The sequence below is a fragment of the Simochromis diagramma genome, unplaced genomic scaffold (genome assembly GCF_900408965.1).
Source record: "Simochromis diagramma unplaced genomic scaffold, fSimDia1.1 OVJJ01000302.1, whole genome shotgun sequence".
Lineage (NCBI taxonomy): Eukaryota > Metazoa > Chordata > Actinopteri > Cichliformes > Cichlidae > Simochromis > Simochromis diagramma.
The window spans coordinates 3,632,543-3,657,326 of NW_024386792.1; the positions used below are offsets into that span (position 1 = coordinate 3,632,543).

The 24,784-nt window shown below is 40.7% G+C and overlaps 1 protein-coding gene across 1 annotated transcript in view; it reads left to right on the forward strand.

Annotated features, from left to right (window-relative positions):
* The window catches only part of nr3c2 (nuclear receptor subfamily 3, group C, member 2), a 91,179-nt gene extending 69,451 nt beyond the window's left edge, over positions 1–21,728 (forward strand). The window contains 4 exon segments of the mRNA XM_040023865.1: positions 440–584; positions 4,372–4,502; positions 16,214–16,371; positions 17,584–21,728. Of these exon segments, the coding sequence (XP_039879799.1) occupies positions 440–584; positions 4,372–4,502; positions 16,214–16,371; positions 17,584–17,739 (590 nt within the window). The 3' untranslated portion in view covers positions 17,740–21,728.
* The last annotated feature ends 3,056 nt before the right edge of the window (positions 21,729–24,784 follow it).

The window sequence follows — 24,784 nt, forward strand, 5'->3', positions numbered from 1 at the left end:
ATAGTCCCTAAGCCCTGATAAGTCACTTGGGTGTCCTTAGTTGGCCTGTGTGTTTCGGATAAGGAGGGGTTCCTTGCCTGAGTTTGATTGAGAGTTTGGCAAGTTTCCTATTTGAGTCTATTTTTGGAGCTCCGTAGATGGCATGCCAATATCTGGAGGCCTTGTGGGATTTGCATGAAACAAGAATGGGTGAATACTTCCCAGTGGTTATCATGTCTAAATAAAAAACTGGCACAAAACTGCTCGCTGTAGCACAGATACACGCCGCTTAATGCATAGACATGAGTAAACACACGCACGCGCACACACACACGTGCCAGGCTAGATAAAGGCCTCTTTAAGTTGCTGCTTAAGTCCAAATGCGTTAACTCAGTGTTCCTTGCTGCATTTAAAACGTGACGTTGTCTCTGTCTGCTGTGCATGTGTTCATGTGCGCTAGGTTTCCGGAGCCTGCCCATTGAGGACCAAATCACCCTGATCCAGTACTCATGGATGTGTCTGTCCTCCTTTTGCCTCAGCTGGCGCTCCTACAAACACACCAATGGACAGATGCTCTACTTTGCCCCTGACCTCATCTTTAACGAGTAGGTCCACACTTCCATATCTGCAGTGTAACGCACGCATGGCTCTCATGTTATTAGATCGTATTAGCAGGTAGCAGTACTGACACTACATGTGTTAAGGCAGTGAGGAGATATGCCTTTTATCAACCATTTCAGTCATCTATTAAAGACATGAAAAAGCACAATTTGGTTTTTAGAGTAGTTAATTAGTCGATATAGTAATTGAGTGAACAGCCAGGCTTACACTATTAGTGGCTGGTTCTATTTTTAGCCACTCATGAAATGCTAATTTATGCATAAACATAAGGAAGTAAGCAGTGCATTTTGGGTCTGTGCTATTTTAAGCGTTTTATTAAGCCACCCAAAAGCTACTAAAAGGCCACAATGAGGTTTTGTGGTAATGACTTTCCTCTCAGGAAGTCAGGATGTACTTTAAACGAGGTCATAATCTCGCGCCAGATTTCTGGCACTTTACAAGAAAACACGTTTGTACTTTCTGATGGTCCTTTAATTGCATCAGGCACAGACCATCAAAGCCTGGCAAGAGCAGTCAATAGCCCAGTTGATCTGTGTTAATATGTTTGAGCAGGAGAGCAGGCAGAAAGGAAAGGTATGCTATATATATGCTATATATATATATATATTTTCTGATTGGAGCTGCAGTGCGTGGCCATTGATGAATTGAATGTTGTAGAATTAATCAAAGAGGAGAACGGTAACTTCTCTAGGCAGCCTGCTGTAGAGGAGCATGTTCAGTCAGAGGCTGCTTTAAAAGCTCCCAACTAATAGCTTGTATAAGTCAATGTCACTGGGTCAGTTTGTTCCAAATAAATAAATACAGAGACACAAACAACCAAATAGGAGCACAAACTCTTTTGTGCAACACAGCTACAGTAAAAGCCCCTTTCTTTGGGACCTACGTGTTGTATCACTGTGTGCTTAGCTCACATCCTGAGTTTCATTTAGCGCCAAATGAGACACAGTAGGTTAAGAATTGTGTTTCCTACTTTGAAATCAGTTTTAGGGGGAAAATCTTACGCTGTGATAGAAACCGAATGGTTTATGTGACACATTCAGCTCTGAATAAGTCCTAACACAGAGAAAAGATGTTTAAAAAAAACTAATAGCACGAGTATAATGAATGATTATTAATCATTTATATATAAATATGCATATATATATATATATAAATATGCATATATATATATATATATATATATATGTATATATACATACATATATACTTTGCAGTTGCTGTGTTGGTTTCTATACAGCAGCCCTCCCCTTTGACAGATGCGCCTGGTATTAAGCTTGACAGAGCAGAGGAGATGTAGACTGGCTGTTGGTGGTGGCCTGGATGTTGGTCACATGCTTGCTGCTCTATCAGGGCAGCCTGGATGTCACTGCCATCCCCGTTGATTCTTTCTGAGCGAAGGTGTGTGTGCGTGTTTGTTGTTGTTTTGAGGTCAAATATGGGTACGCAGTTTGTCCATAACTTTTCGAGCTCCGGTCAGTCTTCAGGGCAGAGGACGGTGTCCACTTGTTTCTATAGCAACAAAGTGCTTATTGGCCTAGGGCATTAAAGCATTTATTGAGCACCCTGTCCCCTCACTTAGCTGTCTGCAATTGAGTCTAAATACAGCAAGCATGGATGTTCATTTTACATTAAAAGCTATGTACATCTGTCAAATTTTGTCCATTATTATCAGTAAATTCCCGAGTCAGATCAAATCAATTGCCCTAGATTCAAACATTATAATTACAGAGTGCAAACAGTTGCTTTTACTTTGTAAAAATGTGGAAACTGCATGCATCATAGATGTATAAAAATTATTCTGCTTATAGCTGTTAATGTATGAGGTGGCTGTGGCTCGGGAGGTAGAGCATAGAAGGTTGGTGGTTCAGTACCTGGTTGCTCCAGTCTGCATGATAAAGTGTCTTTGGGCAAAATACTGAGTTACCCGTGTTGCTCCTGATCTGTTCTTCAGAGTGTGAATGTTCGATATAAAGCACTTAGATAAAATTTGCTTGTGTGAATAGATAACTGTGACATGTCGCATAAAGCACATCTCAGATAGAGTAAAACAGTGCTATATAATCCATCCATTACCATATTATATTTTTTGTTTCCTTTCTATTTATCTAACTTACTACTTTCATTTGAATTTAAATTTTGAACACAGGCGAACAGTTTAACTGCTCAAAAACATACCTAAAGTCAAACAGCTGATCTAAATTCCTTTGTCCTTCTCTTGTGAGCTTTTTGGGAGCTTCTCGCAGCTGAAGGAGACTCTGAACTCTCCTTTCTCCTCAGTCTTGTGCTTCTTCCTTTTTTGCCTTAGAAACAGAGAAAGAAAAGGAAATCGAGTGAGAAGAAGACAGACACACAGAGATACAGAGAAATTGGAAAGCGAGAGGGAAGGAGAGAGATTGCTGCTGTCTTCTTTTTTCTTCTCCTTCTTCTTCTTCTGCTGCTTCTTCCTTTCCCAAAACCAGGCGCTCATTTTGGGCAGTGATTCAGCAAAATTGATTTCAGGAAGGGAGTGAGTGAGCGCGAGAGAGAGGTAGCGATAGAGAAAACGTGTGGAGACTTTAGAAACTCCAGCCCAAAGTTGTATCAAATGATATTACACCGCACTTTGCGAAACTGCTCACATACACGGCGCTGCACAGCGGGGAAGAGGGTGTGCTCAGACGTCACAGTTTATCAGTTACTTAGCGAAGCCGACAGCTGCACAGTATATACTGTAAAGGCGTTGCGTGTCTTTTTTTTTGTGCTTTAATGGGAATATTATGCACCCATTTCCAATCGGCTGCTCCCGGTCCCCTCTACAAAATATTACATGTAGTTGTTATCAGAATAAGTCTCCGCCCGCGCTGCCTGTGTAATGATGTGGTGTCACTGCATTGTGGTTAAAAGTCCAACCTCTTTCAAGTCAAGGCGCACCACTTGCATTTAATTACTGTAGTCCTGATGCGGTGGTGATTTATAGCAGAGTGAAGTGGCATCCAAAGCCAGAGAATCTGTGGCATCTGCAGAGACTGTTTCTGATTGGCTTGTGCTTTATCTCTTCTAGTGTTTCTTGCTTTCCTGTTCTTTTGTCCTGTTTCTTTGTGTGTGTGTGTGTGTGTGTGTGTGTGTGTGTGTGTGTGTGTGTGTGTGTGTGTGTGTGTGTGTGTGTGAGAGAGAGAGAGAGTTGTGTAACGTACCCAAGATGATTTTAGCGATAAAATGTGTGTGAAAGAGAAGGGGAGTGAGACAAATCAACGCAACTGGTGTATTTTTGACACTCCAGTGCACAGGCACTGATGCTGATTGGTAAGCATGCACATGCGTACTTAACATATGTTTATGTGTGCCATTTCTGCCAACATGGATGTGTTTGGAATTACACACAATTTTTCAAATGTGTTTTTTTTATGGGGATTGGGGTTAGATACGGGGTCTGCTGTAGTCTGCCGCAGCTTTGGAAAACTGGTGCATCTGTGCTGTGAGACCGTACGCAGCGCTCTGCAATCTGCAATCTGGGGGGATTTGGTATTCTGGTCTTAGCCCAGACTGGAAGGATCCTCCTCTGCACTGTGTGGAAACACTGTTTCACTGGACTGAACTAGTTTTGGTAGGAACAGAGCGAGGAAGCCTGTTAGTGAGTTAGTATCGACAAAAATAAATAAATAAGTAAATAGAAAATAACCAGTGAATGAACTGAGAATAAATGTGAGCCTGTACTGGGGAAAGGAGTGTAACAGAACACCGACACAGTTGCTAGTTATTAATTTCTTTTTTTTTCTGCCTGTCTCTCTTCAGGGAGCGCATGCAGCAGTCGGCCATGTACGATCTGTGTCTGGGCATGAGGCAGGTGAGCCAGGAGTTTGTGCGATTGCAGCTAACCTACGACGAGTTCCTCTCCATGAAGGTCCTCCTGCTTCTCAGCACAGGTAAGCAGTGGACTGGAAACCTGCACGCAGGCTCTTATTTATTCTCCACTTACACACCTGGCTATCATAGACTCCACACTAATAATCGAGGCATCTGTTCAGAACCACTTTGGACCTTCCTAGTACCTCGCAACACCTGCCACATTTCATGTGCGTGACTCAGCATTCAAACCGTAGGGTCCCGGCTCCCAACATTTCCGCTGATGCCAAAAGTGCCCAGATGAGATGAATCCGATGTTTTGTGAACCCGGGAATGCTGACGGGCATCTAACGCTTTCTTTGTACTGCACTGCACTGTTTCGTTGGTGCTTTCAACAGCGTTATATAATACAGATGGACAAATCCCAAATCTCTTTGTTTTCATTTTATGTTGTGACCTAAAAAAAACTCCCTCATATTTAAGGATAGCGAGTGTAGCTTTAGCAGAATCAGACTAAGAACAGTCAGCGTATGTCATTGTTGCGATATAAATCCCCCCTCGCTAACTTTAGGATCACAATTAAAGGCGTCATGATGTGGATTGCTACAGCCTGAGTCAAACTGCTTCTTCTTAACCAAAAAGGTTGCCATCTCACAAAGGAAACGTGGCGATGAGGTGTTTTCTGTTCAGTTTCACCACACACCTTCGAGACACCGTTGGCAGTATCTGCCTTCCTGGCGCCCACGGTTCAATTCTTAGTAATTCTTCAACAGAGACAAAGAGTGTGAAAAATAGACTTGGTGTTGCAGGCACCTGTGGCAAAATGCAATGTATGCAAAATGAAAGAGAGATGGTGTCATTTCTCGGTTGTGCTCTGGTTTATTTTCCGTTGCTGCTTTTTTTGTTGTTGTTTTTTTGCCAAGGATTAACACTTGTGTCGCTCGGTACTGAGGGTCTCACTGTGATACCACCTCACACACACCACCACTACAGCCTCACAGAGAAGATACGTTGGACCAAGTTGCTCAACTGGAAACCAAAAGTAGCCTCTGTTTTTTCTTTTCACTATGACAACAGAGTGAGTGGCTGTGGTCAAGTCAATGGTAGCAGTCTATCAAAACGTTACTGTCCACACACACACACACACACACACACACACACACACACACACACACACACACACACACACTAGAATTAATGAAAAGGTAAACACAAAGCTTTAAATCACACCAGAGACCTGATGCAGTCTTGCATTTGTCTGTGTAGGGTGTCGATAGATGTGCCACATTCAGAAGGGCACAGAAAGGCTGTAGTGAGCAATCTCATGTTTCCATATAAAAAACTTGGCGGGTTTTTTTTTTTTTTTTACTGGACAAATTTATTTATTTAAATGAAAAGTTTTTCAAAAACTTTCAATTAAGTACATCTACTAAAATACTTAGAAATCTTGATAAAGTTGTACATTTTATATTCATATTTTCAGTGCTTGGGTTTTTTCTGAAATACAAGGAAGCTTTGGTGCCTGTAATGACTTCTCTCTTTACACAGCAGGGACAAAGCAAATGTCAATGGCGCAAAGTGTAGCCCACATTTCTTCAGGTTGTACTGAATAATTTTGATCCAGCGGGAATGCTAATATTACTAAACTGTATTTCTATAGCACCTTTTAAAACTGGAGTTAGGTGGCTGGCAGAAGTTACAAAAATTAGAAACAACAAAATGAGAACATTTACACTAGATAGACCATAATGTGTTATACAAAAGCAGGCTATGAAGCGAGACAAAGTTTGATTTTTGAAACTGAAGGGTTGATTGAGCACTTTGAATGCTTTAAGTAGAGCCTTTAAGTCTTATCGACTTATCGTCTTAACATTTTTAAGTTATATCGATACAGATATGTGTTGTTTTTAAATCGCTAAGCATAAACAGATTTCCCAGTTATTTATGAGTCCTTGCTAAGATAATGTGAGAGTTCAGTTTAAAAATAATCTTGTTTTATTGCCACAACAAGACATGGATGACCGTTTTATGCCCGTCCCGACTCTGCCCAGATCAGCTGATTGTTGGGTTTGTTGAAAACATTTGTTGCCAACAGGGAAGTTGCAGGGTGCAAATTATGCAACATCAACCCTCATAACATGGTTCAACTTTGTTTCTCCCATCTCTTTATCTAGCACAACACAAACGATATGTATGTGTATATATATATATATATATATATATATATATATATATATATATATATATATATATATATATATATTAGGGGTGCAACGATACACAAAATTCACGGTTCGGTTTGATACTTTGGTGTCACGGTTCGATATTTTTTCGATACAAAAAAATGTTCATGCATTTTTAATTTGTCATTTATTAAAATTATAAATATATATTTTAACTCAAAAGTACAGTTTTTAAATTTAACCCTAACCCTTGTGCGTGTTTTTTATTTTGACAGCGAATGCGCACCTGCGGACCACTTATGTGCAGCCCTGGTTATTTAGCTCGTCATATTGCAGCCACAGAAATTATTTTGTCCATGAAACCATAAAGCTGCACTTTCTTTTTGCCTTATAGTCTGATTTGTCATAACTTCTCCGTTTTGTGGTAAGCTTTTCTTTGGCTGTCACTTCTTCACCCTGACCTGTCTTATTTGGCTCAGCAGAACTGAAATGCTTTTACACACGCACTCACATAAGCTCAGCGATTCTCTGCGCGATCAACCTCTCACATGTTTAAGCTTGCTGCGGGAGATTTCACTTGTCATGTTTGCATAGTAAGCTAACGATTAATAAGACGATGTCAGAGGAATTGGTGCACAAATTATCATCACTCACAGATCAGTGCTGTCACTCTCTATACACAGTTCGCACGATTGCAAAGTGAAAGCAAAAAAACAAGCGCAAATTCAAACGCGACTTCAATATGTCACATATTGACAGTGGCTCACCGATGCCAATGACATAATTACCCAGCTACATTTCTGAAAGAATGCAAAAGCATTGACATATATTTTTCCTACAATAGCCCGACGGGCAGGGAAGAGATAGATTTTGGTAGCCCGACTGAAAAAATCGCTAGCTCCGGGACGTCGGGCTAGCGATATTGCAAGCCCTGTATCTGATTGAGGAATCACTCATCTTTGGAAAAGAGTTTATTACAGAGAAATGGCTCTTTCCAAAATAAAAGCTATACTATCCGCTTCTTCTGGGCTATATTCTCAGCAGCATAAGGAGAATCATGTGCTAACAGCTGTCTAAATGACTCGGCTAAAGTTAGTAGCATGCTTGCTTTTTTTTGTCTGCTTCCACTTGTCTTTGTACTAGGATGATGTCGGCGTAAATGTGCAGTCATATTCGTTGTGTTCCCACTAGTGCTTTCAGGTTAATCTCGTTGAAATGACGTTAACGCCACAACACGGCAAATCTCCGTTAACGAGCTACCGCCGATCGCTCTGTGCATGGGGCTAGACGGCCAACACGTTAACGAGCTAACTGCGCTAACACACTAGTTCACACCAATGTAATTGAGCATTGCATGGCACATCCAACATACTGTTTTACTTTAGTCCATGACTCGCTTACCTTCAGGGTCATACGTCACATGAAAACCAAAATAATTCCAAACGCCAGATCTGAATGAGTTGCAATTGGAGAGCTTAACTTCTGTCTCGCTAGCTTGCCCTGCGCTCTTCCTTCTGATGATGCTGTCTGTGTTGAGCGCTCAGTGGATCTGCGCTGGACAGTGCAGCCTAGGCGGAGTAGTCGAACACAGATTCACTGAGCGCTCAACACAGACAGCATCGTCAGAAGGAAAATTGATAAAATAAATTACAAATGTTGTATTGTTCGATACATATGCGTACCGAACCGAAAGCACTGTATCGAACGGTTCAATATCGATACGAATATCGTTGCACCCCTAATATATATATATATATATATATATATATATATATATATATATGAAACCAGACATCTGTGAGCATGAGCAACAACTCTAGTTTTGTTTGTGTTTCACTTCTAATTGCTGTTGCTATATTTGTGTCACGATTGTGTACACATACTTTATAGCATGACATATATGAAGGTATGTTTAACATGTTTTAAAGGTGTCTTTCCGTTGCCTTGACTTGACTCTTTTTTCTTTAACTTATTTAATTTTTTAGATATGCACATAGCTAATATCAGTTGAGCTCGACCTTTAAGCCCTGAGTGTGGAAACTGTGACAGCTCCTGATTCTCTGATCTGACAGCCTGGGTGCAGAATAAGAGGTTAAGAGTTCTGAAATATAAAGCAGAAAGATATTATGCAGCGATTTCCAAGAAATCAATATGTCCTTAAATTAGATTCTGTCACAATTGGGTAGCCGATTTAGTTCTGGAGTACTCTGTTTATGAGTGTTTATGAGTGGCCTTGCTGCCGTGCTTTGCACCAACTGTAAACTGGCAGCTGCAGCATCATTTTAGGCATCTATACACTCTATTTAATATACTAATATACTTATATACTTAGTTAAGCGAGTCGTGAATACTTTGAATTTCATTAAAGTGTTTTTTTAAAGTATTGAATGGAAGGGAAGTGAAGTCTACAAGTATTTTAAACATGCACTGTACTGCGATGTAGCAGAGGAAGGCCGGTTTTGGCTCTATAGCTCAGCGACATATGGAAGAACAAATGTGAAAGCGTTTCTCTGAATATAAACTCTGAAAGAAGGAGAGCTCTAACTGGACTTTAACAATGTGGATGTCAGAAGAGAAGAAGGAGCGAGGCGATGCGGAGAGAATGAGAAACCAAAGACGGGAAAGTTCGATTTAAAGAGTGAAAACACTCTTTGGAGTTGACAGAGCAAGGGTTGGTGAGAAAGAGACAGGTGCACAGCTATGGGGAGAAAGAAAGCGAAGACAAAGGGAGTGGTGGGATGGCGGAGCTAGTCCTTCTGTTGCCGCGGCCTCCCTCTCCCTCTCCTCACTGGTCCTCTGGAGGTTTTCCAGAGAGCCCTGCTGTACTTAATAAAGGCCAGTCAAGCACCAGGCATTGCTCCAAGACCTGCTATTTTTCTCCACTTCCTTGAAACCCGGGCTAGAATTTTGAAAGCGAGGGTGTGGATAAAAGAAAGTGGGATGCAGAATCAAAACAGGGAATTTAAGATGCTTCACAGTTAGTTCAGTCTGCTGCAGTTATTGGATTTAGTCAAAATATAACATTCAAAAATGAGGGAAGGGGAGGGAAGAAAATAATCATTCAATGCTTCGTCTTTCATGTCTGTACTGTACGGAGGTTTGGCAGAGCACTTGTGGGTAATTTCAAAAAAAAGAACAGTCTATTGCAGGATTTTCTGAGGCGCTGTAGGAGGCTCACTTAGTTACCATCATTCAGATATAATACTCGGGCCTTGTGGAAGGAGTAGCGGGAGAAATGTTTACAGAGGAGGTGTCAGAACTTGTCAGCTGAGCAAGTACTACATAGTCACCGAGTTTGCGAGTGCCTTTAGGCTGCTTTGCAAAAGGGAATGTGTGCGCTGCATGGAGAGAGAATAAACGAGTGAAACAGACATGCGAAAAGGGATAAAGGGAAAAGAGACAAGGGCTGTTATTCCTCTATGACCTTGGCTAAGGTTTCAGTCAGCCCGCGGTGTCTCATGACCCTGTTTGGATTCAGTACAGTAGCAGCGGCCTGCTTGAACCGGTTATGCTCCTCACCTCTACAAAGATGTAGATAAAGTTGATGATCTCAGTCATTTGTTTTCTTTCCAAACCGTCATCTTGCTTCTCTCCAAAATGGCTCCGGAGCCTCATTCCAGATGGGACAAGTGTGTGTGTGTGTGTGTGTGTGTGCGGAGCTGACTGGGGCATTTTGTGTGACACATTTTTGACTAAAGTAGTTACAATCTCAAATACTGTGTTCCTTTTATTGCAGCTGGTTATTTTTCTGTTGCATAATCTTTTAATAAATATTTATTGTCATTCAGCACTTTCACCTGCTTTATATTGCAGTCATAATCAGGACTAGCTGCAAACTTGGTTACTATCAGGAAGTAAATCAAAACCAAGAGCCGCCCTGTCAGTTAGGCATGTAGCTACCGAGAGCAGGAAGCTGCACGTAGTTTGGCAAAACGCATGCTAAGAGCATCTTCTCTCGGCATTAGATATGCGCTGCTTCCTTTGAAACACATTAAGAAAAAGAGCTGTTCGGTGGTTTCGGTGCACACGGTGCAGCGTCTTAACTCCCAAAAAAGAAATGCAGCCCAGTTGAAGGTGCTCTCGACCTGCAGCAAAAATCAATTTGACATCATTTATAGTGGTATAAATGCCCTATTTCAGGGCCGGTCATGGTACTGCCCCTGAATGCCAGGTCAGTTTCTAATCAGGGTGTATGTGGGTCAGTGGGAGAAAAACAAAAGGTCCAAATGCGACCAAGGGTTTTAGCACATTCTCATCATGTCAGCCATGAAATCAGCACAGAAATCACAGCACCAGGGTACAATCTGTTTTCTGGAGGTGATTGTGCCTAAAAGTATGATGAAAAGAATTACATAGAAAGAGACAAAGAGGAGCACACACACACCAAAATACACACTCTCAAAGATCTGTTTTAAAAAACCTGCAATTTTGACTGACAAGATGCCGGCTTTGCCTGTGGCTGTTCAATCTGCAGAATTCAAACAAGCCCTATCAGCTGATCGTTGTTGCTAAAGTTCATATAAGAACCTTGGAGCTTGAGGCCAGCAACGTGTTCCTATTGAACATGTTTCAGTAGGTAATTAGGTAATTATTAACTAGCAACAGGTCATTAACAAGATTTGGTAGGAAAAAAAGAGCCGTTCTGAGAGGCTGACAGTGTTTCAGATAATGAGGGGTTCACCAGCAGGGTTTTAATAGTTTTGCAATTTTCATTAGTTTTTATTTTTATTTAGTTTTGACTTCAGATTTACAATTTTATATCAGTTTTAATTAGTTTTTACCAATTGTTTGCTAGTTTAGTTTAGTTTTTATTTTTTGAAAATCCTTAGTTTCAGTTTAGTTTTGATTCGTTTCAGTTTTAGTTTTAGTTGTGTTTCCAATAATTAAGTGTAACAAAATCCCAGTTTCATCATATCAGTCATGCTCTTCTGCTTATCCTTGGGTATGTTGCTATTCCAGCTACCATACCCTGCACCCTGGACAGGTCGCCTGTCTCTCGCAGGGCTAACACGCAGAGACAGACAACTCACATTCCCACCTATGGGTTCTTTAAATAAATAAATAAATAAATAAATTAGGGCAGAGGAACAACCATTGATACCAGGCAACTATAAAATGTATATCTTGGCCCCAATGAGACTATTAACTCTTGCAGCACTGGGTGTTCGTAATTTTGGTTCAAGTGAATTGATAAACTTGTTGAAGGCAATTGACTCACACAGTTATGTAGATGTCCCCGTCCTGTTGTCTCGGGATGCATCACGCTGCCTTGCCTGGGGTTAGCGTCTGTTTTCTGGGGATGAGGGTTGAGTGTGCTCCCTTCTCAAGGTAAGCTAGGTTAGCCTTCTTGTGTGAGCTTTTCAAGTGCACTTTAAGGTTTGTGGGATTTTTTTCCCTTTAGAAATGTCCCTCATAATTTGTCTCTTTCCACTACAAGACACTTGCTTTATCCAAAACACAGTCATATTCAAAGTAATCCCAAATTGGACTCTGGCGCTTTCTCCCGACTTTTCCTGACATGATTCTGCGCGTGGACGGAGCAGCAACACAGACGACTCGACTAACGTACTGCCACCTGCTGGCATAATTAGACAGCAAGAAAAAAATCTGGAAATTAAACTTCATTTTCACCCTTGACTATTGTAGGACACGCACACATCAATGAAAACGAAACACATTTTTGCTATAAATTCAGTTAATTTTAGTTAGTTTTGTGAACACTCATTACAGTTTTAGTTAGTTTTCCTTTTTTTGTTTTTATTTTTATTTCCGTTAACGAAAATGTTTTTTCACTTCTAGTTTTCGTTATTTCGTTAGTTTTCGTTAACGATAATAACCTTGTTCACCAGTGTGTAAAGACTGTGTGGTCATGTAGTTAAAAAATACAATTTTTCAAAATAAAAATTGTAAAGAATTTGGGGGGATGTCATCATTTACAGTGCATAATATTGTAAAACGATTAAAAGAAACTGAATAAATCTCTATATGCAAGTGACAAAGATGACAACCGGTATTAAATGGCCATGATCTCTGAGCCCTTAGTCACCAGTGTATTAGAAACACATAATTCTGTAGCAGAAATCACTGCATGACCTGAGCAACATATTTTTGTCTGTGCATTCACAAAACTCATCATGTAAAAGAAAACACACACAAATGTATATTTATATAAAGATCCAGAAACACTTCATTTCTGGTCCTGAGCTAAATTAAGAGGGACTGAAGTGAAACAGAAATACTGTCATTTGGTTTGATATAAAAAATTGTTTAATTCTTTGTGAAAATAACAGATGCTGCATCCTCCAGGCTAAACAGGAGATGAACCATCTGGTTTGTGAATGACTGTGCAGTTCAAAAGCCAGTGATGGTGGAACAGAGTTAATTATTGCACTTATCATGTATAACTTGCACATCTGTGAAGGCACCATTAATGCTGACATATTTTAGAAATATCAAAATCAACGTGTCATTTTCAAAACACACTCGACCTTCCAGCAGCTTTTGTGTTGTAATAATTTGAGGCCTTACTGTGTTGTAAAGCATCATTTTTTGATTTTGGCTTTAGGAAAACTAAAGATGTTGCCTCAAAGAGCACACCTGATTTTTAAGCTTTGAGAGGTGAGATGTGTCTTTGTATGGCAGCAGCAGAATGTTATTTAAGAGGTTTAGCAGGCATGCATACAGTCATGTGAATAAGAAAAAAATAAGCAGAACAGCTTAGGTTTCCAAGGTTGCATCCGAACAAACCACAAGGTTTCTCAAACGGTGTCATTTGGACAGACAAGACTAAAGTAGAGATGTTTGGCCAACGTCCACTGTGCAACATTTGGTGAAACCATCAGCACAAACACCTCATGCCAACTGTCAAGCACGGTAGTGGAGGAGTGATGATTTGGGCTTGTTTTGGATCCATAGGTCCCGAGCACCTTATAGTTGTTCTCCTGTAGTATAAGTATTCTAGAGTCAAATATGAGGCCATCTGTCCAACAGCTATAGGTTGGCATAGACTGGGTCATGCAGCAGATCAAGGTGTCCAAGTCCGGACCTCAACCCTGATAACAGTCCTGTGGTGGGACTTCAAGTTATTGCTGCTTAAGATGCTTCTACAAATTGTTGAGTCATGGGTTGTACTCAGTATTGCGCACACCGCTTTTGCAGTTTTTGCTTACTTGTGTTAAATAAGTAATGGCACAGTGAAATATGTTGTGTTGTTTTTGTTCATCTCAGATTGTATTTAAATCATTTTAGCTGGTAAGGCCTTGAGGCAACTGCTGTTGTGATTTGGTGCTATATAAATCAAATTGAATTGAACTGAATAGCTCGTTTTCTAAAAGCCCAGGATGTACTGCTTTTTTTATGTATCCATGACATGATCCTTTGCACAGGTGGGAAGACGGAGTGAGACAAAATGATACTGTAGATGTTTAAATGGATCTTCGTGGTGTAATTACTGTGTTTTTTTTTCCCCATTATTATCTAGATTTCTAATAGACCAGTTTTTAACTCTAAGTGCCACAATCCAAGTCATTATTATGAGAATGAAAGGTTGACGTTATTTAATAGCTCCGGGCGCCGAACGTTGCGCTTAATAAATTAGGTTTGGCTAACAAAATTATTAGACCCGTTAAATTACATAAGCACCATTGTTTCCTTTTCTGCTCTCACTGTTTCTGAGATAACTTTGAATCAATGCCTTTCACTATATCTGTCATCCTTCATGAACCAGCTGCTACACATGGAAACTAATTACTACTTGAAATGGTGAAAGTGGTTGTAATGAGTTGCTAAATAGGCTCAGGTCAACAGCACAGGAAAAATGTGCAAAAACAGGCTACTGTGTGGGTGTCAGAGCATAATTCACTAAGCACCTCTAATTACCCTTAACACAGTTGCACATTAAAGGAACATACCGCGGGATGTGCATGGCTTAGCCCATTACCTGCAAATCATATTTAACACGCATGTTCTAGACATTTTTAAAATGTGTCAAATGTTTCCGCACGACAGGAAAATCAATTCAGAAACATGCGAGACAGGAAAACAGTCACAGTTAATTAGTAATGTGCTTTGTTTTGAGCGGAGTTACTATGAATGGTTAAAAACAAAAAAACAACTTCCCTTTTGGTGTTTTCAAGAATTCTCAAACAGCTAAGAATGAATGCTGTAAAAACCACAACCCGACCAACATTGGATTGTTTTTTTTTGGGGGGGTGGGGGGATAAAATGAGTTGCATGTGAAAGACGGATGTTGTCGTGTCAACCGCTGATTACTAAAGCTGTTTTTTACAACCTCAACATGAGCTTTTTTTTCTATCACCATCGTAGCTTTTGAGAAACCACCCATCACACGGGGGTGGATCTGACTGTGAAACTGCATGCTCAATGGCTGATGACTCGTCACTCACACGGTGAAGAGTACCTTACTTTATCCTCCTTTTTCACTCTACTGGCTATCATCATTTACAAAGTGATCTCCATGTTTTACTCAGTAACACTTAAAACTAGTGATTGATGTCATCACAAAAGTGCTTACTGAGGTCACGGTGACTGGGAGCGGAGGAGCGGGGAATCTCTTTGCAGCTAGTGGAGTTGCCCCCTGCTGGTCATTAAGAAGAATGCAGGTTTAGAAACTTTCACGTTGGCTAACAGCATGTGATTGACAAGTCAGCAGCCAATGAGCTGGAGGTTTCACAGTCACATCCACCCCTCCTCATCGCATATGTTTTTTGAAGCTAAAATGGCAATAGTGAAAACGCTAACCTCAAGGTTTCAAATTGAGTCTTCACAAACCACCGGATGGTTCATGGTAGCTATGTCCATCTTTATGCCTGCAACCTGTTTCCATCTTTTATATACAGTTTGTTGGCCATTACTGATTACAGTAGCAGCAGTATTGTAAACAGTGGAGTTGGAGCCACAATTACAAGATGAGCCCATTTTAAATTACTTCAGGCATCTATTTGTAATACTTGTGTTTTCTAAAAAAAATAAAACTCTATGTGTGAGTTGTCTTATGTTTATGTGTGAAAATGTGGATAACTACGTTTTTCTAATGTGGGATGGACTTTTACTATGCTGGTGTACTTTAAAAAAAATTAAAAGACACCTGTTTTTGACTACTTTTATAACGAATACAGAAGTAATATAAAGAAAACCAACACTGTCACCCAACAGTCCTGATCATTACTTTAGCACATTGCCCTCACTGTTTTAAAATACAACCACAGATGACAAATTGAACATTAACTTGCTCTTCAGATTGCTGTTTTTTAAAACCAACCCTACAGCCCACTGAATATTTATTGTGATAACACCATTAATTATCTGAAAAGCATTCAGCAGCTCTCAGCGTAGCCCAGATAGAGCACAATAGAGACACATTAGGCGAATATTTCTTCCTGTATATGTCTAATGGAATCGCAGGCTTGGCTGTTCAGTACAAAGTCCCCTGCAGTCATGTCAAAATGGCTAACAGGTTTAAGAAGAGAAGTCTGCACTGTTTAGTCCTCATTGCTAGTATTGGGTCATTAAAATTTAAATCGTTTTAAATAATTGTTGTACAGTCATTGCATCCATATCAATGACGTAATGATTTGTCTGATTCCCAGTTCCCAAAGAGGGTCTGAAGAACCAGGCGGCGTTCGAGGAGATGAGGGTTAATTACATTAAAGAGCTCCGGCGTTCGGTGGGAAAAGCAACCAACAACTCCGGCCAAACCTGGCAGCGCTTCTTCCAGCTCACCAAGCTGCTGGACGCCATGCATGATGTAAGTACCCTTGACCCCCCCCCTCCCCCCCTTTGCCAGTTGCATACAGTACTGCCTTCCCTTGGCAGTCTAGTTATGCACTTTAGGGCTCTGATACAACTGGAAATGTTCTCAGTGAAATGGCAAAATAGTGGATTTGGATAATGTGTTTACTTAGCAGTTCAATGGTGCCATGGCTTGGAATAAGGATTATTACATCCCATTTTCTCCCTGAGGGAAGGTTATTTTGGAAAAGGCAGTGATGAGGCTCGTATTGGTGAATGGAACAAAAGGGGATCGATATCAGCTTGCAGTTTATTGGAGTTCACACTGGTCACCATAGCAAATGTGCAAAATGAGGTTTTTTTGTGTTTTTTAAATGCATGTGTCAACAAGTGCGTGGGAGAATGACAGTGTAGGCACAGCCTCTGGAGGTGAGCGTTAGCAAGAGAGAGCAGTCATAGAGATTCAACGACCCTAATGACTGAGTGAATGGGGTTAGTGCTGGGCAGATGACCCTTCTTTTAAAGAAGGGCTGCCCAGACAAAAATCAGTGGTGCCCCCAAGTGGTAAAGACAATCAGTGAAATTCAGTTGCAGTTTACACACATTTAAAAAATATACATGTACAGTACTGTGTGAAAGTATTGCATCTTTATATTTTGCTTCCAAGGAGTCAGACTTTCTTGCAATTTTTTAAAGTGGTCTTAAGCAATTGTTCTCCAGGCTTTCTGAACTTCCTTTATTGGCTGCTTTTTCACTCATTTTCAGTCGGTACAAGAAGTGGACTGAAAATGAGTGAACCTGTGAATAATTCAAGTGTAAAACACAAGAGATGAACCAGTTTGAGGTGTATCCTTAGGCGCTGTCATGAAGCCATTCTCAATGAAAGGAAACAGATTACACTTTCAGCACGTCTGATGAGGAGATGAATCCAAATATGACATTTATGGTTAAAGTCATCAGTATATATAGAGAAAGTTAAGAGAATGGGCCCAGCCATGGTTTTGGACTGCATTAGAGCCAGTGGTGTTGGGAATCTTGTCAAAATGTATGGAATTCTGAACTCAGAAAAGTGGAATCGTTTTTCTAGCTAAATATAAAGAAATTAGGGGTGGCTTAAGACTTTTGCACAACGCTGGTAAGTAGGAAATAATTTAGAATTTAGAAAATAAAGTGAAAAAAAACCCAGTTATGTTTCTAATAATCATATTTTTCTCTCTGTGGTGTCCAGTTGGTGGGGAACTTGTTGGACTTCTGTTTCTACACCTTTCGTGAGTCCCAGGCCCTGAAGGTGGAATTCCCCGAAATGTTGGTGGAAATCATCAGTGACCAGATACCAAAGGTGGAGTCAGGCCTCACTCACACGATCTACTTCCACAAGAAGTGACTCTTTACACAGATGGGACAGAAGCGGCATTAAGAACTCGAAAAAGAGGAGCGAGAAAAGTTCAGGGAAGAGAAGAAATGTGCTGGGAAGGCCCGTCCTGCTGGCCCGCACCGTGTCGCTCAGTATGCCAGCGTCCTCGTACTGGATGGAAAGATTTAGAAAAAAGAAAAAGAAAAAAAGAGAAAGTTTGGGGGAGAAGGTTTTGACCCTGCAGTCACCACGAGTGGTTTAGAGCTGCGGATAGTTTGAGAAGCCGAGCGTGACACACCGAGAAGGACTTGTGACAAATGTGACAAAGCATCCCGAAGTACACCAATGTCCCCCTGCCCCAAAGACGATAACAGTATTTTCTATGGAGATAAAGCCATACATTTCTTAGGGCGCACTAGATACATTCACTACACACACACACAAACACACGTAGAGGGAAATCGACACACTTAACTGTCCACATGCCTTCACACAAAATGCACAGGTGCACTCCACATGCACTAGAAATGGGACTCCCTTACTTACAAATCTAGAGAAAAGGTTTTGTTGCAAATATTAACTCTGGCTTATGCAGTCTTTCACAGATAATAGCACTATGAAAAAAAATGATGCCAATATTTACATTTGCTTAGCAGTGTAGTGACGAGACTGCAGGGCAAAAAAAAAAAAGGACATTAATGAGGAGGCACAGAAAATCTAGACTTAATAGACAAAGGTCTATTTGAATATATTCCAAGGGCTATACAAGGATCATCATAAGCTGAATAGTCGCATCAAATTTAACAAGGTTCAATTTTAAAATCGGTATCATATAAGCCATCACTGACATTTACATGCTGATTTTTCTTTTTCAAAGTTAAAATGTGTAGTCAAACAATCAAAACTAATATGCAAAAGTCCAAAGCTAAAGCTGTTTTGAAACACAAACGTCTCTCTCTCGCGTAAAAGAAAGCTTTGCACGTGATGCTCCCATGTCATAAAGTCACTATTTTAGAGGCATGGTGGTGTAGAATTAAAGACAATATTGACGAGAGACTTCTTACCTTTGTGCAGAAATGGTCAGGAGCGCGGCGGGATGGAAAAACATAATGCATTTACGGAAACAATTTCAGTACAGTCCGCTGGTAATGGATTTGACTGAGGTGCATCCATAGTAATTGCTGTTATTTGTGTTATCTCCAGAGCAGCTGTCCAAATGTCTGTTTTTACTCACAATGAAGCGAAACCAGCCCTTTGTGAACCGACACTTATCTACTCTTCCCAGAAAGAATAAAAAGCATTTTTTTTAAAGAAACGTGTGTTGCAAAGGTTTTAAGTTTTTGACAAGCCAGTCGTTTTACATTTAAGGTGCTTCGTTTCTACAAAAGCCAGGCAAAACATAACATGTACAGTAACTTGGTAGAACAGTCCATGCAGTACGCCACGTGGGCTCGCAGTTCAAACACGCATACTCTGTAAAGTCGATATAATCCAAGACGGAGCGTTAACTTTTTGCAGTGCTTACAGTAAAAACAGCTAACGTATCAAACCCCAGGCAGATGTGTACAGGTATTAACTTCTTAAAAACACACTCTATTCAGCTGTTGTACAGAAGACGTTTTTGAGGTACACGACGACGAGAGCTTGATGAAGATGTGTTGGTATGATCACTTTTCCCTCACTTTGCTTATTTCCTTTTTTTTTTTTTCTTCTTCTTTTTTTTTTTTTTTTTCCCCTATCTTTGGGCCAAGTGCTACTATTTTAAAAGCATGGCGAGGCCCAGTCATCTGGACCATTAGCTCGTCTCACACCCCACTGGTTTCCGGGTGGTTGTGGAACACTACTATGATGCTACTGAAAAACGACAGAGTCGCTGGGGAAGAAAAAGAGCGCGCGTGTGTGCGAGGGAAGGGGGGGGGGGGGGGGGTTGGTGTGTGAATATTACTATTCTTTTTTTCGTGCCCTGTAAGTGTGTATTTACATGTGTGTATGGAGTGCGTGTGCGTTTTTTTGTTTTGTTTTTTCCTCCTGGCAAGCATGTGCATAGATGATCTGCTCTTTCGGCGTGGGTATTATGCATTAATGTTATAGGATTATCCTATTTCCACATTTAGATTTTTTGCACAGAGAAGATACAATGTGAAATGAGGCGTCAGTGCAGCTCGTAGGAATTCTCTGTTTCGATAAGCAACTGTGATAATGCGGGGTGGGGGAGGGGAGCAAAACGTTCTGCATGGTCACCCCGGCCTAAAGTTAGAGACGACATCATTACCACATCAGGGTGGCCGCGTGCTGTATTTGTGGCCTCGTGCTCAACTGAGGTCTCGTCTGTGTTGTTATTTGCTTTGAAGTTGGCATAACAGAGTAAGTAGGTAAGTAACTTTACTTACTTATAGCCCTTTTGCACTTGTACCTACTCAGCTTGACTTGACCCGGTTTTTAAGGGTTTTCGAGTAGGTGGTAGCACCTGCTACCAGGTTCTTTTTTTAGTACCTTCTCGGCGGTTGTCCCAAGCGATCTGAGGCTAACCGAAAATGTTACATCAACAGGCCACATGGCACTGATTGCCTAGCCAGTGGTGTCATTCCACAAGTCATGACAGCGACTCCTTCACCAAAATTTTTGAAACCCAGCAAGGAGAAAAATGGCTACACAAACAAACAACACTGTGGTCCTCGAGTTTGACAAAAAGAACTAGACCGAGCAGCAGGTAGCTCATCCTCCATTGTTGTGTTGTGTTTGTGTCATGGGACTTACTGTGCTGTATTTGGTACTCGATTGTAATGGGAAACAACCAAAGTTGGGTCAGTCGAGTTGAGTAGGTACTAGTGGAAAAGGGCTGTTACTTACTTACGTCATTAATTGCTTGGACGTTGGTGTAAAAAGATAGTAAGTAAAATCAGTCAAGATGATTTTACTTACTTATTTACATAACTGCTTGGAGGTTGGCATTGTTGGGATCACGACTGTCATTCGATACTGTATTTTTGGGGGAGAGGAAAGCAAAGCAGGGTATTTGAACTTTTTGTCATTCCCAAATCCGAATCCTTTTTCAGTAATCCACAAAGAGGTTGGTGTGTGTGTGGGCCCGGTTCACTCATGAAGGCTAGGATTCTTGTGTTTTGCCATAAACTTTATAATAATTTCTCCTGCGCAGTCATTATCACGCAGTACCCGATTCATCTTTGCCGTGCCCTTACGCTGATCTGTCACTGTTTCTTTATTTTGCTTCTTGTCTTTTTTTTTTCTTTTTTCTTTTCAAGAATTCAAAATTTTAAAAAATAAACTGTCTAAAGGTTCATAGGATGAATGGGAAAGTATTTTTGAGAGAATTATATTTTGCTGGAAAACAATATTTAAGTACTTTGTCTAAAAACGATATCCTTTTTGTAAAATGAAATGTTATTGCATGCTTTTTGATGAGATGTTTACATTGTATTTAAAAAGAAAAAAAGGGAAACTTGTGCCTTTTTATCTCACCTGATTTACAGTTTTACAGTATATATTGTAAATAATACAGCAAGTCCTTATGTTGAGTGTAGTATAAAACATTTCTACTTTAACCATCTTGTTGGAATATTCGAGAAAAAAAAATGACAAAAACAAACAAAAAAAAATTAATGTGTGTTTCCCACTCGCCATGTCCTGTGTGTCGGATCACAGAGGAGAATTTCAAGCAAGGGGTTGGCACCAGGAAAAGGGCCAAACAGAGAAATGAATGTATCATACATCGTGAGAGACTTATGGAACTTACTACCTGAATGTTAGAGAGAGAACATTTATTATCTTCTTATTAAGTAAAAATTATTTGATTCTGCATCTTTTTTCTTTTTTTTTTTTTACTTTTTGCATTGTTGTTCCCCGACTCATAGAAAAAAAAAAAACACGATTTAAAAAAAGGATTATTTTGTAACGAGATGTATGAAGTGATGGATCCTTGTTGCTGTTGAAATGATTTCCTAATCCGTGGCGGTAATTGTTGATGAGCACCACAATAAAAATCAAGAAGTTACAAACTATTGAAACTGCGGCTATGTGACAGAACATTACTTTTGGCTTTGTGCACACACTGAGAGAAGCTGTGGTTTACCCGACCATCCAGCCAATTTCAATTATGACCCCCCCCCCCTTTTTTTTCTCTTCTGGACCTTCAAATTAAAAGTATCAAAAAATGCAAAGATGACGATGTTATCAAGCTCCATCTCCTTTATCGTCCTCCAGATATATGAGCTGGCTATTTTTTGGATAAATACTTTTGGATATAGTTTAGTGGGACACGCACTTGTTCGCTTGCTTGCAGAGAGCTAGATAAGAAGATGAGCGTCACTCCAGTGTTGAAATCAGAAATCTGCTTAGGCTGAACATAAAGACTGGAAACAAGGGGAAACAGCAGGGAATGGTGTCGTTTGAGGCGCCGTCAGGCGGGGTTTAAGACCACAGTGTTTGAATATGAGCCACTGCTGGCATAATAGGAGAGGAGACAGACCTGGCACTCGCACAACGGCAAAGGTCACGGTAGAAGCATCATTTTTAGAGGTAAAACCTTTTTAAAATGTTATTTAGGGGCAGATTCTGCAATTCGTTTTAAACACTTATGGAGGTTTAATGTCCCAGTGAGCATTCAAATTCAAAATAACTGCCCGGATCGACGTGTGGAGGCATTTGTTGAAGGGCTTTGGCACCATCAGTGGTGGAGTTGCATTGTGGCTGATGTGAGAGTGTCTACGGTCAGTCTGGTAAATTTTGGGGAAATTGAATTCTAAATCAGCCGACTGAGAGTGGTATCAAAACATCTCATCTCCTAACTCTCCGCTAAAAGGGACTGTAAGTGTGTTTCCCCCAAGTGTCGAGGCAATGCTTCGGAGGAGCAAGATTAATGTATTGTTTACTTAATGGTCATCAATCACCGCCCACTGCAAACAATAAAATCAACCCTTACCCCCGTACTTGGGGGAGCGGCTCTATCTTCAAAGCTGTCGGCTCCTAAATGAACTCCCTCCGTGTCGGCTCGGGATAACTCGGGATATTTGTCGGGTTTTTTTCTCCTTCTAACTGCTGTGTCACAGTACACTTTGGTGGAGTCACTGTACGTGGAGTCCCATCATCACCATTCTCTGTTCACAATAATGATTCGGGTGTAGAGAGACTAAGCCATATCTCCACAGCCATGGCAGTGCATTTTCTTATAAATATATACAACATTTTTTTTTCCTGTTTTTTTTAGTTTCTTTCTTTTTCCAATTTGAAAATTGACTTTTTTACTCAGATGCTTTGTATAATAATTCTCAGCAAACATACAGTAGACAACCCTCACTATAAACCAATAAAACATCTTCGAAAGCAGTTACTACTGTATATCTTGATGCAGATATTGCCATACTTGTGTTTGCAAACTATTGCAAGATTCTAATAAAAAACCATTAAATTGAAGCATTTGTTGTAATTTATGGGTTGTGTGCAACTGTGTGCGTGTGTGTGTTTTAAAGGCGTGTGCGATGAAATCTGTACCAATGAGAAGAAGCTTGAAAACTCGTTTACATCATGGGATGCATATAGCCCACTTTGATCTTAAGTGGACCGGACCATTGAAATTCACTCTTTCTGTTAATATATAGTTGAACTGAAATTGTAAGTAAATAAATGTGCAACATAACATAAAAAGCTCTGGCTTGTAGTTGCCTGTCCTGTGATTAAACTACATTTTTACTCTGGACCAACAAGAAGAAAAAATGAAAAATGATCAAGGGGAAGATCTTTATTAGGAGGAAAAAGGTCTGTGCCGGACCGATTCTGCCCCCCCCCCCGGGTCTTGTATTTGATACCCCTGCCGCAAACTATAAAAGTTGATGGATGTATTTGAAACAGCTGCATTTGGTGGGCGGTGATATTAATAAGGTAAAGAAAACAAAACAAAACAGAGAGAAGCATCAGCAGGTACGCCATTCACTAGGAGAGGAGATGAAGAGAAACAGAAAGAGGGAAGAGTGAATAATGACAAAAAGGCAGCGGGCAAGCGTGAGACTTTTACAGTAAAACGGCGCCTGTGGAGAAAAATCACCATTAACCTTGTTAAAGGCTGATCTGAAAACACGCCTGCTTTGCCAGACTGTAGAGCAGACAGTATTACTTTTTTTTTGCTCATTTTCCTCCTTCTCCCTCTCTCTCTCTGTGAATCCACAGCCCTCTCCAAATCTCCCCCAGATTTCCAATTGCTTTCACTTGTAGTCGTGCCAGATAAACAGAATCTATTGGATCAGGCTGATTTCACGGCTGCACCCGCACACATGGCGGCTTCTGTGGCCCACTTTCTCAGCTGAGGAGTCCCCCCCCACCCCCTTTCCGCTCACACACGAAAACACACTCTTTCCTTTATGTTTGAAATTCACTTTCCTCCAAATTCCCACTCAGTTTTCAGCCCTGGTAAGTCTACGAGTGTGAAGCGTGATGGAGACACAGGAAAGTATTAAGGCAGTTGTGCCATTTTCTCACGGTTGTAGGTAAACTGCTGCGCTGCTTTGATCTGGGCTGAGTCACGGCATGGTGTGTGTGTGTGTGTGTGTTTTGGGGGCTGAAGGACACTGCGTCATGGGAGGTAGAGGACAGCTGGCACACAGCCGGTGGGGGGCTGGGATGTGAGAAATGAACACATCTATCTGGATTTTTTTACTCACACGCATCAAGTAAGTCGACATGGTGACACTGATGTATACATCACCCCAGTCTGATGCACACTAATGAATAATGCATGCACAGGTAGGCTGACCTCAATCTTAAGTGGCAGTGGAGGGCAGCTCAACAAGCCTCAAATATGAAAAGCCCAACGCTGTTCCTATTCAACAATTTCACACAATGACGAGAACTAATAAATGAATGGAGCTTAATTGATTTTGAAACTACTAGAGCCTCAGTGAATCACTGGCTGAGGCAGCAGGGAGCAGAGATGAGCCTAAATACTACTGAGAGAGAGATAGGTAGGCAGATCGTTGCAGCATGGCATGCTTTCTGACTGACAGTCCAAAGAGTGTGAGAGGCAGGCAGGGCGCACGTCTATGATTCAGCAGTATTCTGGTGGAGG